Source organism: Typopeltis vanoorti, chromosome 8 (assembly GCF_054136105.1).
Source record: "Typopeltis vanoorti isolate ZY-2024b chromosome 8, IOZ_Tvanoo_1.0, whole genome shotgun sequence".
Lineage (NCBI taxonomy): Eukaryota > Metazoa > Arthropoda > Arachnida > Uropygi > Thelyphonidae > Typopeltis > Typopeltis vanoorti.
The window spans coordinates 34891454-34907905 of record NC_143556.1 but is presented as its reverse complement, the minus strand read 5'-3'; the positions used below and the strand labels follow the sequence as shown (position 1 = coordinate 34907905).

General features: G+C 34.9%; 1 protein-coding gene across 2 annotated transcripts in view; it reads right to left on the bottom strand.

Annotated features, from left to right (window-relative positions):
- The window catches only part of LOC150103921 (phosphatidylserine lipase ABHD16A), a 304831-nt gene that overhangs the window by 117884 nt on the left and 170495 nt on the right, over positions 1–16452 (bottom strand). For both annotated transcript variants that reach the window (XM_090396602.1, XM_090396603.1), the window contains 2 exons: positions 16066–16179; positions 3897–4061 (listed from right to left, as the gene is read on the bottom strand). In XM_090396602.1, the coding sequence (XP_090252728.1) occupies positions 3897–4061; positions 16066–16179 (279 nt within the window). The remainder of the gene's footprint in view (positions 1–3896; positions 4062–16065; positions 16180–16452) is intronic.

Genomic DNA, 16452 nt, shown 5'->3' with positions numbered 1-16452 from the left:
TCTGGTCGAATATCATCTACTCCTGCTGCCTTTCCACATTTCAAGCCTTTGATGGCTTTTTCTACTTCAAGTATGGATATGTATTCCTGACTGCATGCCTGGTCAGTGTTTTTTATCACTGTGCTGTCATCACTGCTTGTTTCATTTAGCAGTTTTTCAAAGTATTTACTCCATACTTGAAGGATATCTTTTTCTCCTGTTTTCATGTGACGTTTATCATCTCTAACTCCTTTTACAGCACTCTTTCCTCCATTCCTAAGCTTCTTCAACAACCTCCAGAATATTTTGCCACCTTCTTGATATTTATTTTCTATATTCTTGCCAAAGTCCTCCCATGACTTTTGTTTAGCTAGTTTTACACACTGTTTAGCTTTCTTACATTTGTCTCTGTATTCCGTAAGAGTAAAAGCTGACTTATTTGCCAGGAACTTTTGATATTCTTTCTTCTTTTAATTCACTGCCTCTGTAACTTCCTGTGTCCACCAGGGAGTTCTAATTTTTTTATCCTTGCACACAACCTCACCACATGCCTCTCTGGCAGAATCAATCAATGTTTTCTTCAGAGTCTGCCACTGAATCTCCAAGGTTTGATTCCTGTTATCAAACTCTTTCATTTTCTTTTCAATAATCTTTCTGTATTTTAGTCTACAGTTCACATCTGAGAGCTGCTCAACTTTTATTCACTTTAAAACTTTCTTACATGTTATTCTTTTCAATATGAAATTCAATTTTATCCTGGTCAAGACTAAATAGTGATCACTTCCAATTTCAAATCCTCTGTACACTCTGGTGTCCTGCACCAGGGAGAAAACATCACTATCAACAATAACATAGTCAATGAGACTTTTCTTATTCCTAGCCTCTTCTCTCCATGTGAATTTGGGCACATTTTTATGTTGGAACATGGTGTTAGTAATAACCAGTCCATGTCCTGAGCAGAAATCCAACAGATATTTGCCATTATTATTAGCTTTGCTCTTTTCTCTAAATTTTCCCAAAATATTTTTGTATGTCTCACAATCATTTCCTACTCTGCTATTTAGATCCCCAACAAGGACCAGCTTTTCCTTTTTCATTGTGTCAGTTGCTTTTTCTAAAGTGTCAAAAAATTCATCCACTTCTACCTTAGTAGAACCTTCTGTAGGACCATAGGCACAAATAAGTCTCATTTTCGTCCAGTTCCCCATTCTCATATTTGGCCACATTACTCTACTTGAGACTGACTGCCATTCAAGAAGATTAGCCTCGTATTTTGTGTTGAATACTATGGCTACTCCTTCTTTTCCTTGATTGTCATTGCCTGAATATAACATTTTGTATTTATTGCTCAGAAAGAACTCACCAGTTTTGGTCATTTTTGTTTCAGTCACCCTATTATGTCGATCTGGTACTTATCTAATTCCTCAGCTAGCTCCATTTCTTTGCCATTCAGGCTTCTTACGTTGATAGTACCGATCTTTAACTCTGGTGATGTTGAGTTGGGGTTTGTTTTCAGATTTGTTCCAGTAGCTGACTTTTCGCTGTTCGCCCTGGTTCCCTGTCGAAAACAACGGGGTCCTTGTTTAACCGGGCGACGCCCCAGCCGGCATGAAAGTTTGTCATGTTGTACCATCATTTTTTTATTTTGGTTTAACCAATAAGAATACAATTTGGTCGGCTAAATCCCAAATTGCCAGCCCATCCTCGTTCGTTCAGTATCAAAGGAGATACCCAACAGGGTGCACAACGAGAAGGTGAGGATTGGACATTAGGTCAGAACCCCTGGTCGGTTCTCCGCATTCCTTTAAAGACTATGTGGAGGTCTCCTCTCAGTTATACAGCTTTGACCCTTAAGCACCCCCAATATCAGTAAATGTAAATAATGCACTTTCGCATGATCAGATACCCAATGCCTTATTATATTGGTGGGATTATGCTAGAAGAAACTGATCGTGCTATTGATCTTGGGGTGTCAGCAGATAGGAAGTTGAAGTTCAGGGGGCCATGTAGCAAAGATTGCAAGTACAGCTCAAAAGATAATTGCAATGCTGAAACAAACATTCACATGCAAAGATAAGGATGTCATTTTGCCTCTTTACAAGGCCTTGATAAGACCTCACTTGGACTATTATGCACAGATCTGGTCTCCTGGTTTACGATGTGATTCTGATATATTGGAGAGAGTGCAAAGGAGAGTGTTAAAAATGATATCAGAATTGTGGAATACTGATTATGAAGACAGCTCGAGAATTTGTAGACTGCAGACACTAGCAAACAGGAGGAAGAGGGGTGATATGATTGAGACTTACAAACTTCTGAAAGGGTCATGCAGGATTTCAATTGATGGAATTTTTCAATTTATGGAGGGTGGGGAAAAGATAAGAGGGCATCCTTGGAAGCTGAAAATGAATACCACTAAGAAGGGGGGGGGGGGGGGGCTAGAATTTATTCTTATAGCATGATGCATGATTGGAATGGATTGTCATTAGACATGGTAGATGCAAGCAGTGTGAATGAATTCAAGAATAAGTATGATAGCTGGTGTGTGTGTGTAGTATATGGCCTTCCTCGATGAGTTCCTGACTCCCTGGAGGTATCTCTTAATAATAATCTGACCTTGCTCAGCATGGAATGAACAATGACCATGGTATCCTGTAGTCCAATAGTCTCCTTTTACATTGGTGCAGGTTTAAGTGGTTATTTAAAGAGAGTGCTGAAACACTTCTACACAGCCCAAATTTAAATTGGAACGACTCTCTATTGCCAAGATTTGGGAGAGTCTCCTTATAAATGTCAAGTAATAATCCCCCCCCCTCCAGTTTTTAATTTAAAAATTATTTTACATTTTTTTAAATTTAATTATAATGCTGTCATTTCATTATGTAATTTAATTTTATTTCAAATTTAGGCCTTAATTGTAATCTTATTTTAGTGTAACCACCCACTAGGTGACAATCTGGCACATGGCTCAGCTCTGTAAATAGGATTAATATTCTTTGTTGTAGCTCCACTTTGTGATTATGCTGATGCACTAATGATAACCAGTTAGTTTCTGGTTGAAATATTTGCAATAATAAAATTATTATATTCTTGTGAATGTATGCGTATAATAAATAAATAGAGGTTTATTAATGTATAGGAGAAAGAGTGTGGGCTGAAGCACACATACTTCACTCTACGAATGACAGGTACCCTGGCATTGATAGGATCTGATGAGAGGAAACAATCCACCATGGCATGCAATGACTGATCAGAGAGAAAGTGAGAACTCAGTCAAAGGACAGATCAGAAGATGGTATCTGGGTAATAAATATCTATATGGTAGATATTTTTTTAAGTTGCAGGATTAAAAACCTTATCTGACTAGGTCATGGATAAAATAACTTTGGAACCAGATGGAAAGACCTAGAAAAAGTTCCTTCAGTAACTGGTATCAAACTCTAATAATCTTCTGCAGATCTAACATTATGGAATAATCATAAACAACACAAGCACGAATTACAGTAATCTATCAATTATTTGACCACAACAGGAAATCAATTTGAATGGATAACTGAAGGGTCAGTTAACTCAAGGCACTGTTAGGTAACACTATGCCAGAAGCAGGTTGAGAGACTAAGCTAATCAAAGGTCGATTAATTGAAGGATGGATAACTGAATAACAAATTTACTTTTTACTTGTATCTTTAAAAGTAACTCTTAATTCCAAAAGCTAAGTTTAAATATGGTGCATTTTCAGCTGGCATTATGGTTTGTTGGGAAAGAGAAACAGAGGAGAGGAGTTTTGATTCTAGAATTATAAATACAGTACAAAGAAAGAGGTTCAGATTATTTGATCATGCTATATTCAAACAATAGGTTTAGAGAATATCTCTCACTAAAGAATAAAAAAAATTCTTGGAACAATTAATACTCACTAGGCCTCTTATGTCAGGATAATTCATAGCAGCCCATGTTGCTGTATAACCTCCAATGGACCAAGCAAAAATTACTATGTCACAAGGAAGAAATCCAAGTTTATTTATAGCAAACTGTAGTACAACATCTACTGCAGAGGTTTCCTGGCTAGGAAATGGAATACCCTAGAAATATTTGGCATCACCAAGAATTTTATTTATTTATTTAAATATAACAAGCATATTTAAAATTGCATATGAAAGAAACAACAACAAAAAAAAAAGAGTAAACTGTGTATATTATCTCAAATTAACAAATATATTTAAAATTGAATATGAAAGAAACAACGACAACAACAAAAAAAGAGTAAACTATGCATATTATTTTAAATAGCCCAACTAGTTTTATCCTACTAATCTGTTGCAAATATACACAGAAAAGATTCAGCAAAATACAAGATAAGATCAGAAATACAGTTACTCTTTACTCTAAAAAAGAATTGCTATAGTTTGTAACTATTCTAGACTAATATAGTTGGGCAAATCCCTCCACAAAGTCTATTAGGCAAAATTTCTGCTCCACCATGTTTCACCTCTCTCTTTCTCAATGATGGAAGAGTGGTGACATCTCCTAAAGATAAGGCAGACCTCTTGGTATCAGTCATGTCTTTCAATTCTTGCTTTACTTACCACAAGGCAAGAATTCTTCTCTTGCCTTGTGGCAGATCAGAGGATGCATGTTACCCACAATAACATGCATCCTCTGATCTTTCATCAAGACATCAGAAAAATACTCAAACAGACTTAATACTAATAAGTCTCCTGGTCCAGATGGTATCACTTCAGTTAGGCTAAGAATTTGTGCTCCAGAATTAACAAGACCACCCTGAATTGTCATTCTCATTTGGCATCTATTCGACAGCAATAAAGGTGTTATGCATCTTTTAAAAGGGTGATAAAAGGCAACCAAACTATTATTTTACTGCCCTCACCTCAATAATCTCAAAAGTAATAGATGTCATCAACCATCTTCTTCACTACTTGGAGATACAAAAGTTAATTACTGATTATATGAATTTTTTTTCATTTTCATTCTACAGCAGAGTTCCTTGCTTACTGTCCATGGCCTGTGTCCACCTTTGGTCACAGGCCATGGACAGATTTGGAGAATCTCATGTGATTCTTGATATTTCTAAGACATTTGATTGTCGCTTGCATCAAGGTATGCTTAGTAAGTAACTATCTTATTATCTTTCTCCAGCCCTTACAATTAGATTGCTGGTTTCTTCTCTGGTCTTTCATTGCATGTCATGGGATGATTTATTCTCATTAGATTTTCTTTATTAATGCTGCATTATCCTGAGTTCTGTACTACTGTTCATAAGCTTCCTCCCATATGACCTTCTCTCTGACTTCAAATGCTATCCAGTTTTGTGATGACAGTACTCCCCATTTCCATTATGTACTATTGCAAATGATTTTCCTCCCATACATCAATGACCTTTTCTGACTTGAAATCCTATCCATAGCTTTGCTGATGACAGTACTCCCCATTCCTCTTCTTCATTTTAGAAACCTTGTAGTACTCAAATAATACAAGCTTCAAGATCTTCCATAACCAATGACATAAATCCTAATCTCCTCACAATTCTCAAGTAGGGTGAAGATAATATGGTGAAGTCCAATACTATCAGAAGAAAGATCCTACTTCACTCCCTCTTTCTTTTAATAATGTCCCAGTACTGTTTTCTGCAATAAGTATAATCTCCAGCTTTTAAAAAACACTCCTCAGCCTCTAAAACACTTTGTGTTCTTTTTCATTCAGAGCGGTACTTCTCACATACTCATCACTTTATAAACCTTGTATCCACCAAACCTAAGAACACTGTTCTCATTCATTTTTGGTGATATGGTGAAGTCCAATACTATCAGAAGAAAGATCCTACTTTACTCCCTCTTTCTTTTAATAATGTCCCAGTACTGTTTTCTGCAATAAGTATAATCTCCAGCTTTTAAAAAACACTCCTCAGCCTCTAAAACACTTTGTGTTCTTTTTCATTCAGAGCAGTACTTCTCACATACTCATCACTTTATAAACCTCGTATCCACCAAACCTGAGAACACTGTTCTCATTCATTTTTGGGGTACCAATGTCATCAATTTCCTGATATGTACCCTCAAGGGGTGCACATTTTACCATCGAACCATCTTTCTGTATTTCCTTCAGTTCTACTGTTGACTTACCATTTAAATATAGACTACGGCATTGGTTCTCAAACTTTTTTGGACAGCAGCACACTTGACAAATTTCTGTCAGAGCATACCTGAGTTCTTAATGCTGGATGCACATTTTAATTACAAATTTATAGCATTTAACAGTTTACACTACACTGACTGCAGTACTTGATGCCATAATCACTGTCGTATTACTGGTGATCGATTGTTGCATTTTAGTTTAGCATTTGCAGCAAAACAAACCAATGTTACATAAAGCTGGTAATACAAATATAATTGTATAATCAGGCAAAGTGTGCTGAAATTTGGATGAAAATATTTTTTACCATTAACATTAGATGGCACACCTATGGCTCTCTCACAGCATAAATTCTGATCTCAAAAAACACTGGGCTATGGTAATGCTTTATATATCAGGTCATCCCAAAAGTAATGTCATTTTCAGCATTAAGTTTTGAAAGGATATAAAAGATAAACCACTTGTAAATTTAATCGAGTATATAATCTTCATTTGAATCACTAATGCTCTTCCAATGCTATCAAAGCTTCATAATGCCATTCTATAGAATTTGGGAGGTTTGGAGGCAAAGAAGTCACATAGGCTCAATTTCAGTGCCTCTAATATATCATATTGTTTTTCATTAATGAAATGTTACAAACTTCGAAATAAGTGGTAATCTGAAGGTGCAACATCAGGAGAATACAGAGGATGTGGAAGCTTTTTCCAGCCGAATTCCCCAATCTTGGTACAGGTGATTCTTGCACTATGAGGGTGTGCATTATCATGGTGAAAAACAACACCCTTTCGATTGTCCAGAGTACTCTTTTCTTTCAGTTTTTCATTCAATTGATCGAGTTGTTCACAGTATACTTCAGCTGTGATTGCTTGATTTTGTTCAAAGTATATAATACCAGCCACATCCCACCAAATGCTTAACAAAATCTTCTGAGGGTGAAGGTCTGGTTTTGGCTGAAGTTTAGCCTATTCCAGTAAATGAACCCATTGTCTTTGGTGCTTAACATCAAGTCATTGGCGATGTAAAATATTCACTTTTCATCATCGGTGACTACATGACTCAAAAACGGAGATTAAACCTCTCGAGAATGAAGAGCAGTGCAGATGTTAACGAGTCAACTGTTGTTCGTCAGTTTGTGAAGAAGCCACTTGCTGAGCTTAGACACTATTTCTTTCAAGTTCTTGCAAATGGAAAATTGATGGGCAATGAATTAAAATCTTTTGCTAAATCTTCAACAATTGCATTGCCATTTCTTGCAATAGCAGCTTTCAACATATCATTATCATTATTTAAGGGGAATCTTTCAAGCTAAAGTTCCCTTGTCGAAATTTCTGGAACTATTGCTAAAACATTCACACATTCAGAACATTATTGCCACACACTTCTTGCACATTTTCTACAGTGCTAGCGGCATTGTTGCTTTTTTTTTTTGAACTCATAAAACATGATGTGCTTAATGTGCTCTTCAGTGACCTCCATAGTAATAAAAGGTTATTATTTAAACAATAACTTATGTATGATATTCATGCAAGGTGGAATTCCTTAGAACGAGGTTGCCTCAGTGCTTAGCAGTACCTATAAAGCTTTAAAGATTCATGTTCAGAAAGCTCAGACAATCTGAATAAGTACAATATAAAAAACATTACTTTTGGGATGACCTGATAATGTTCAATTTACTCCAAAACATAACTGTAGTATTTTGAAAAGATCTTCTCTGGGTACCTTCTCACATGCCTTTTCAAGGTCTACAAAACTTAAGTACATATCCTTATATATTCCCATGATTTTTCAAGCCATAAAATGAAAATCTGATCCTGACCCAGTTTGTTCTTCTCCATGTTTCTCTTCCACAATTATTCTCAGTCTAGTATGATTGTTGGGAATGTTTCTTAGCCATTTCTCAAGAATACATGCATAAATCTTACTAGGAATATGTAGAGAAATTCATTTCTCTGTAACTCTCAAATTCTGCTTTATTTCCCTTTTTATAGTTTTGAATTATGAGAGCTCTACTCCAATCATCCAAAATTCAACCTTCTAACCAGGCCCTCTGAATTATGCAGTGTAGCCATTGCAAAACTTTTATACCTCCATATTTGAGCATTTCTGGTTGAATATCATCTACTCTAGTTGCCTTTCCACATTTCAGGTTTTTGATGGTATTTTCTACCTTAACTATTGATATGTGCTCCTGTTTACATTTTTCTTGAAATTTTTCTACTACTGTTCTGTCACCGCTTGCTTGCTTCAATTAATAATTTTCAAAGTAATTACTCAGACATGTAGAATATACTTATCTTCTGTTTTTCTGATTTACTTTACTCAAGCTCTTCCAATAGCTTCCAAAAGATTTTGCCACCTTCCTGATATTTATCTTCTATATTCTTAGAGGAGTCTTCTCATGACTTTTGTTTAGCTACTTTTACATAGCTTAGCTCACATTTTTCTCTGTATTCTTTCAGGCATCTGCCAACTTATTTGTTAGGAACATTGAGTCTACTTTCTTCTTTTTCAAGACTGCTTCTTTAACGTCTTGTATCCACGACGTGTGTTCTTATTTTTCTATTTTTGTAGAGAACTTTATGATATGCCTCCTAGCTGAATCAGCCAATTTTTTTTCAGAGTTTGCCACTGACTTCAAGATTTGGCTACTGTTTTCAAACTGTTTCATTTTCACTTTAATAATGTTTGTTATAGTTAAGTACAGATTACCTTCAAAATTGCTCAATTATTTCTTTTTAAAACTTTCTTATGATGTTCATTTTTATCCTACTCAAAACTAACTGATGGTCACTTTCAATTTCATATCGTCTGTATACCCTTGTTATCCTGAATCAGAATGAAGATATCACTCTCAACAATAACACAATCGATGAGGCTTTTATTTCTTGTGTCTTCTTTCCATGTGAACATGTGCGCATCTCTATGTTAGAATATGGTGTTAGTAATGACTACTCTGTATCCTGAGCAGAAATCCAGCAGGTACTTATTATTAGTCTTGTCCTTTTCTCGTAATTTTCTTAAAAACTTTTGTATATAACTGGTGGGATTCATTTCCTACTCTGCTGTTTAGATCACTCCAACAAGGATCACTTTTTCTATTTTCTTTGTCAGCTGTCTGCTCTAATGACTCTAAAAATCCCTCCACTTTTCCTTAGGAGAACCTTTTGTGGGATCACAGGCACAAATAAGTTTCATTGTCCAATATCCCCATTTTGAAGTTTTCTCACATAACTCTTCTCAAAAATGTCTTCCACTCAAGAAATTTATTTTTGTGTTTGGTGTTGAATTCTATCACTGCTCCTTCCTTTCTTTGATTGTTATTGTTCAAATATAACAGCCTATTTATTTTGTTTATTAATTTAAATTGTTTATTAAGATAATAATGATGACAAAACAGTTTAGCAAATATAACAATAACAATATTGTTATTACAATATTGTTTAGTAAGATTAGTAAGATAACATCTGAGGAAATATACCCAAAACCTCTCTAAGAATTCTTGATTGTATACAGAGAACAAACCACCTAAAAAATGATCCCTTTCTTGCATACTCCCTTCAGTTACTTTTTCAAAAGTGCTTGTTTGTTTGTTTAGTGTTTTATGGCACAAGGATAACTGCAGTCATACTTCACTAGGAAAAATCAAAGCAGTATACAAGTTAAAAATAACTTCATAAATAAACAAAAGAGAAATGGATATAGATAAAAACATATAAAAAGGTAGGCGTAAAAAAAAAGGTCTGTGAAAAAACAAGTATAAAAAAATTTAAAACATGGATATAAGCAACCAGGTATTAAAAGTCCATGTGCAAAAATAACATTGTATAAATAAAATAATGTAAATGGTGTAGTGTAAATGTAAATAATGTGTGGGGAAAATATTGATTTTTCTGCACAATTTATAAACAAATGAGAAACTTGGTGAGCTCACAAAACCTGCTTGAGGGTACAGGACTCAAACATATTATGAATGCAGCTAAAATAGTGACCATGCTCATTAACCTGTTAACATACAAAAGACATCTGTGACAAGTCTTTTGTTTATTGCACCAAAATTGATTTTGACATATCGCAGACATTACGAAGTTCGCGTCAATTTCAAATGAATTTAGGGTGTTAGGCAGTGAATATACATGCATATAAACTCTATTCACTAGTTAGTTTGTGTTGCAATTTATTATCGTCCCTAATATGTCTGCAAATATTTATAATATGTTAGCCGAAAGTAATATTGAAAGCGGAGAGGACAGTTTGGATAAAAACAGCGAGACAAATTTATATCATCAAAGTGTTGGCATTTTTGACATGTCAAGTGACAATAGCGACAATAGCAGTGGAAATTCGGTTTGAGGCAATGTTCGTAAATGTTTGAGATCGATATCGTCTATACAATGATTCTGATGTAACAGAAAATGAATGGAATTGGCAAGAAAAGGAAAATATTCCTATTATAAAACCATTTACGGAAATTCCTGGCATCAATGCAATTGCTTTGCTAAGATTTGGTGCAAATCAGACACCTCTTTCTTTTTTGAAACAAATACTTTGTGATGATTTCTTTGACATGATAGTTACAGAAACTAATAGATATGCGGCTCAAGCAATAAACAAGGAATTACTAAAAAGATTGAAGAATGGTATCCAATAACAAGTGACGAATTGCAGGCATATTTTGCATTATGTCTGCAAAATTATGTCACAGGTAAAAAAATCTAATATAGACATATTGGTCAAAGAGGGCTGTGGTCGAGACACCCATATATTCAAAAATTATGCCTCATAGACCTTTTTGGCTATCTCATTTTCCCCATTTCGTGGATATGAAACAATAAAGACAGACGACAAAATATGTAAAGTGCGAAATATAGTCGACAACCAAATAAGTTTCAGCAATTATATACACCAGATAAAAATGTAGTAATTGACGAATCCCTTATGAAATATAGAGGTCGACTAAATTATGTACAGTTCATTGCTAGCAAACGAGCACGATTTGGGATAAAATTTTACAAGCTATGATGTGAATCAGACTCTGGATATTGTTCAAAGTTTAAAATTTAAACAGGGAAGGATAAAATTCCTGGAATTGATACACCTGCATCTCAAAATGTCGCCATGGAGTTGGCCGAACCTATTTTAGGAAAAGGATATACATTATTTTTAGATAACTGGTATTCATCACCAGAATTATTATTTTATTTCTTGAGAAAAAATAGCAAATGTTGTGGGGACAGTTAGAAAAAAATCGCAAGAATATGCCTAAGAAATTGACGACGTATAAAATAAAAAAGGCGAATCAAAAACTTTATCTTGTCGAGGAATTTTGCCATTACGTTGGCGCAATAAGAAGGATGTTTACATGATAAGCACAAAGCATTCAAAAGAAGAAATGGTAGATACAGGAAAAGTAAGGAGAAGTAAGAGGAGCGATGAAGAAAAAGTAATAAAACCTAAATGTGTTCTTGAATACAATTGCGGAATGGGTGGTGTCGATAGGCAAGACCAACTACTTACTTACTTGTTTTCCAATTATGCAAAAATGAATCAAAGGTTATGAGTTTTGCATAATGTTTTCCAATTATGCAAAAATGAGTCAAAAAAATATTTTTCTATTTGACGGATATCGTATTTACAATGATATTCCAAACTACCAATACATCAAAACTAACAATAGTCAATTTCTATCTGAACATAGCAGAAGATATGTTGTCAAATATATCTTTAACTAATTATAGTATCCGTGGACGTCCATCACAAAAGGACTGCCCAATTAGACTGCAGGCAAAAAATTGGGCACATTTCCCTGAACATATACCCCCTACTGATAAAAAGCAACATCTAGCAAAGAGATGCCATGTATGTGCCAAGCATAATGTAAGAAGTGAGACTACATGGCAATGTAAAAAATGTTTGATACTGTTACATTTACCTAAGTGCATCAAAAAGTATCATACCTTGCAAAATTATTAATATTCTTTATAAGGTAACAATTAATGAAATAAATCACATGAATTAAATAAATAGTAGTTTTATTTGTTCCAACTTTAAAAATAATTTATATGTCAAAGGGTTAATGAAATGTAGGCAGTCAATTAAAATATAACTGATGGTCATTGATATCTGCAGCCTCATTTCCCTTAATTCCAATGTGGCTTGGAATCCAATAGAGGTTATCAATTATATTCTCAAATAGTTTACATCAATTATCAAGAGTTATCAGTTATAGAAGCTGTACTTGAATGTAGCTTTCATAACTGACAGAGGATGTGTTGGATTTGATATGAAAAAACAAGTGTTTCTACAGCTTGTAGAGAACTTTGTGAATCTGAACATATTATGTTGAAAGTTTTTCATTTGGTTATACTATAAATTAAATGTGTCAAGAAATTATATTTTTGGTTTAATCCTTTATCCAAATGTAAGCAATATTTGTGCATGAAGTATCTTCACAACTGGGCTACTTGTATATAGAAACTAATGACTTCACATCAATTGCCTTAGTCCCATAATAATAAGCACACACCCTTTCAGACATCCACAATGCCTATGCATTATGGGAAGGGCCACTACCCATCATTAATTTATAGTATAACCAAGTGAAAAAACTTTCAATATCTATCTATAATCCAGAGTATTTTAATAATAAGGTGTGACACCTTTTGACTACTTGTCTACGGAAAATATATACTGCATTTTCAACCTTGGTCTCTTCTGGGTCTGGCTCCCACTGATGAGATCTCAATAAAGGTCAAACCTGGTCTGGGTAGTGGCCTTTCCCATAATGTATAGCATTATGGGAAGGGCCACTTCCCATAATTCATAAATTCATAGCATCATGCACATCTGAAAGAGTGTGTGCTTTGTATTATGGGATACTAAGACAATAGATGTGAAGTTATTAGCCTCAATATACAAGTAGCCCACTCGTGAAAGTACTCCGTGCACAAAGATTATTTGCTTACATTTGGATAAAGGATTAAACCAAGAATATAATATCTTGGCATCTTTAATTTATGAATATATTATGCACCTTTGGCAGTGATGAAATCTTTGCTATTTTAAAGCAAACTATCGCACACAGCTTAGCAATAAATTCATTACATTTTAGTGGGATCTGAGCATGTCTGAGAAGATGGCAGAAGATCCCACTAGGACCTCTGATTTTAAACTGTCAGTAAAAAATGGCCATAATCAGAATATTCATTTGAGAACTGATGCTGGTAAACAACAGAGGGGAGTGGAAAATTTGAGTAGCTAGCAGAAAGAAAAGCTCCGTGGTGGTATTTAGTGGCTTCTATGATATATTGTCTATCCAAATATCTTGTAAGAGATCTTTTATTTCCAAACCCAAAGATTGTATTGCAGCCTAACGAGTATTGTACACATTTTCCTATCATGGACAAAATAACAGTTGGCCACATGGGAGGGGCTTGCAGGGATTTTATTTTCATAGCATATAACATCAAAGTGACAAAGTTAATTCATTTGTCTTGATGTATAGACTAGGGATTTGTCAAATTCTAAATGCTCCAGCTACAATTCTTAGGGCTTGAAGGTGAACAGGGTTCAGCCATCAATAGGTCTGGCAGAGGACTTGAGACCATAATTAAGTTTGATCTAATCAGTGCCATGTACTGAAGTAAAAAACATCTGGACTGTATTTTATTGGAGATTTTAGATCCCTCTTTTGTGAAGGCATGCTGTATTCTTCATACTGTTTGAAGAAAGGAGAACTAGTTTTTCTGCTTTGCATTTTTGGACAAGGACTGTGTGTGTGGGGGGGGGTTTGCTGTTGGGTGGGCAACCGTGCATCCATTTATGCTTAAGGATAGAGAGCTGGTATGTCGTGTTTCTGCCTTCCCCCCCAAGATTTTATACCATACTTACATTATGAAAAATTATGGAGATAACTACTGTGTTAGAGCAAAGGTTTAGTTTAATATAAACCAAAATGAATGCTCGACGTTTCGACCTTCATATCAAAATGCTAAAGTTACTGACCAACCATTACAACAATTATTGGCCTAACCTCTGGTGAAAAAAAAAAAAAAAACTTTCACTACATCAAAGCTAGAATCCTATTATTATCTATTAGATTACAAAATTAAATAGGGCTGGAGAGCAACATATTTACACACACACACACACACACATATATATATATATATATATAAACTATGTAAAGTATACATATAAATTCCAACCAGCTGGTATGGAATAGTTTCCAATAAAAGCTGTAAACTGCTTCAAGTCCTAATGTCAGGGTATGTTGGAAACTAAGTAGGCTAAATATGTGCCATCCAAATTCATGGAATTTTTATGCCACCATTATTGTTGAGATTAGGGTGGTTAATGAGAATTTCACAGGCTTCTTTAAATTATCATTCACGCTAGGTTTTTGTATGACATAAAGAGCAGATACTTTTCCAATCAATTTGATGTAGGGTGTTGAGAGCGTGATCTGAGTTGCATGCTTCACCAAAATTGTTATATTTAATGTGCTTTTTTTTTATTTTTAATGTATAGGGATTGTATGTCCAGTTTTTCACCAATGTGAGGTAAGTTACAGATGCAGTAGATGCAATAAACTCTAGGATGTGCCAATGGGAGGAGAGGATCCTCAGAGGAGTTGAATATGGTTTTTAATTTTATAGATGGTTTAAAAGTGGCATTAAGATCATAATGGTGTAGGATTATACCACACTTCTTTCTCTTGTTGATTTTGTTATAGAAGATATTGTGTTCAGGATTCCTTCTGGCTATGATGACAGATGTGTCTTGCCCGGGTTCAAGCTTGTTTGAAAGCAGTGAGGTTCTTGCTATGGGGTATCTGAGAAAGATAAACATGCTTTCTTCTGGGCTTCCCTGGCTGCTGTGCAATCCCTCCACCATGGCTTAGGAAAACATGAAAATCGACTATATGATTTAGAAATTGCAGTTTGTGTACTATCACGCGACATTACATCACGTGATTCAATGCCACCACATAACTGTAGCATATTGAATAGCTTCTCTCTTGGCACCTTGTTATATGCCTTTTCCAAATCGACAAAACTTAAATACAGATCTTTGTTATATTCCCATGCTTTCTCGACTATTTGTTGTAAAGTGAAGATCTGATCCTGACAGCGAGCTGGCCATTACAGAACTGAATTCTGATAAAGGTGAGAAGGTGGGCTGGTCAGCTTGTTCAATTTTTCATTCTGATATTTGTAATGTGGTACATGGTTGCCCATTTAAAAAATGTTGATATCTTGTAGGTGCTGTGTTTCTGCATGATGCCTTTTTATAGGTACTTTCATAAGTGTTGTTCTACCACACTGGCAACTATCATTCCTTCAGTTCCCTCTAATAATGCAAGAACACAAGCAGTCACTGGACAACATCAATACATGATTCAACTCCAAATGTACTGAACCAATTTTTCATCTTCTTCCTCCTTCATTCCATCTACCTCTGTTTTTTTGCAGAAGCCTTCCACATACTGTTTTCTACAATGAGTGCCAGCTTTTAAAGATTCTTGTTAACAGAGTCTTTCTTTCTCTTTAACCACTTGATCTTATCATACACGTAGCACTTATTATATTATAGATTTTGAACCTCTCATGCATGAAGTGAAGATAAAAGACTATATATAACAGAAACTTGGAAATAACCAGTACCAACAACAGTGTTTACAATGTTTAATCTTTTTCCATCTTTCAATGACAGTGAGGATTCAAGACAGAAATTGCAGATGAAAATCGAAGAAGGAACCTTGGCTCCAGTCAGAGTCAGAACATATGGAAAATCAGATGATTCGAGGATAGATATATAACTTAATGTCATGAATTATGAAGTTTAAAGTCTGAAAGCATACAGAAAAGAAATACAGTCGACTTTCTCTATAGTAAACATTAATATAACTACTGAAAATATATAAGAACTTAACATACTGTGCTTCCACCAAATCCTGGATGATTCCATCCCAGAACCGAATAGCCAGCTTCCAGTGGGGTTGTTGTGACACCATACTCATAAAATCCTGCATTACCTTCACAGCATATTACCTAGAGAAATTTAAGTCAATACACATAAATTTCTAATTCTACAAATATTATTTATGAATGAAAATACACAAAAAGTTGGTTTACACACACACACACTGAGCAATTCCATACATATGTCAAACTTTAAAGGTGTACTGAATTTTACACTTCCCACTTCAAGATCTAAATAAACATAGACTTGGAAATCTTACATTTCCAAGAAACAGCCCTTTCCAAGAAACAGCACAAACACCCACAATGTGTGAAGTAGATACACAAGTCAATGAATCATGA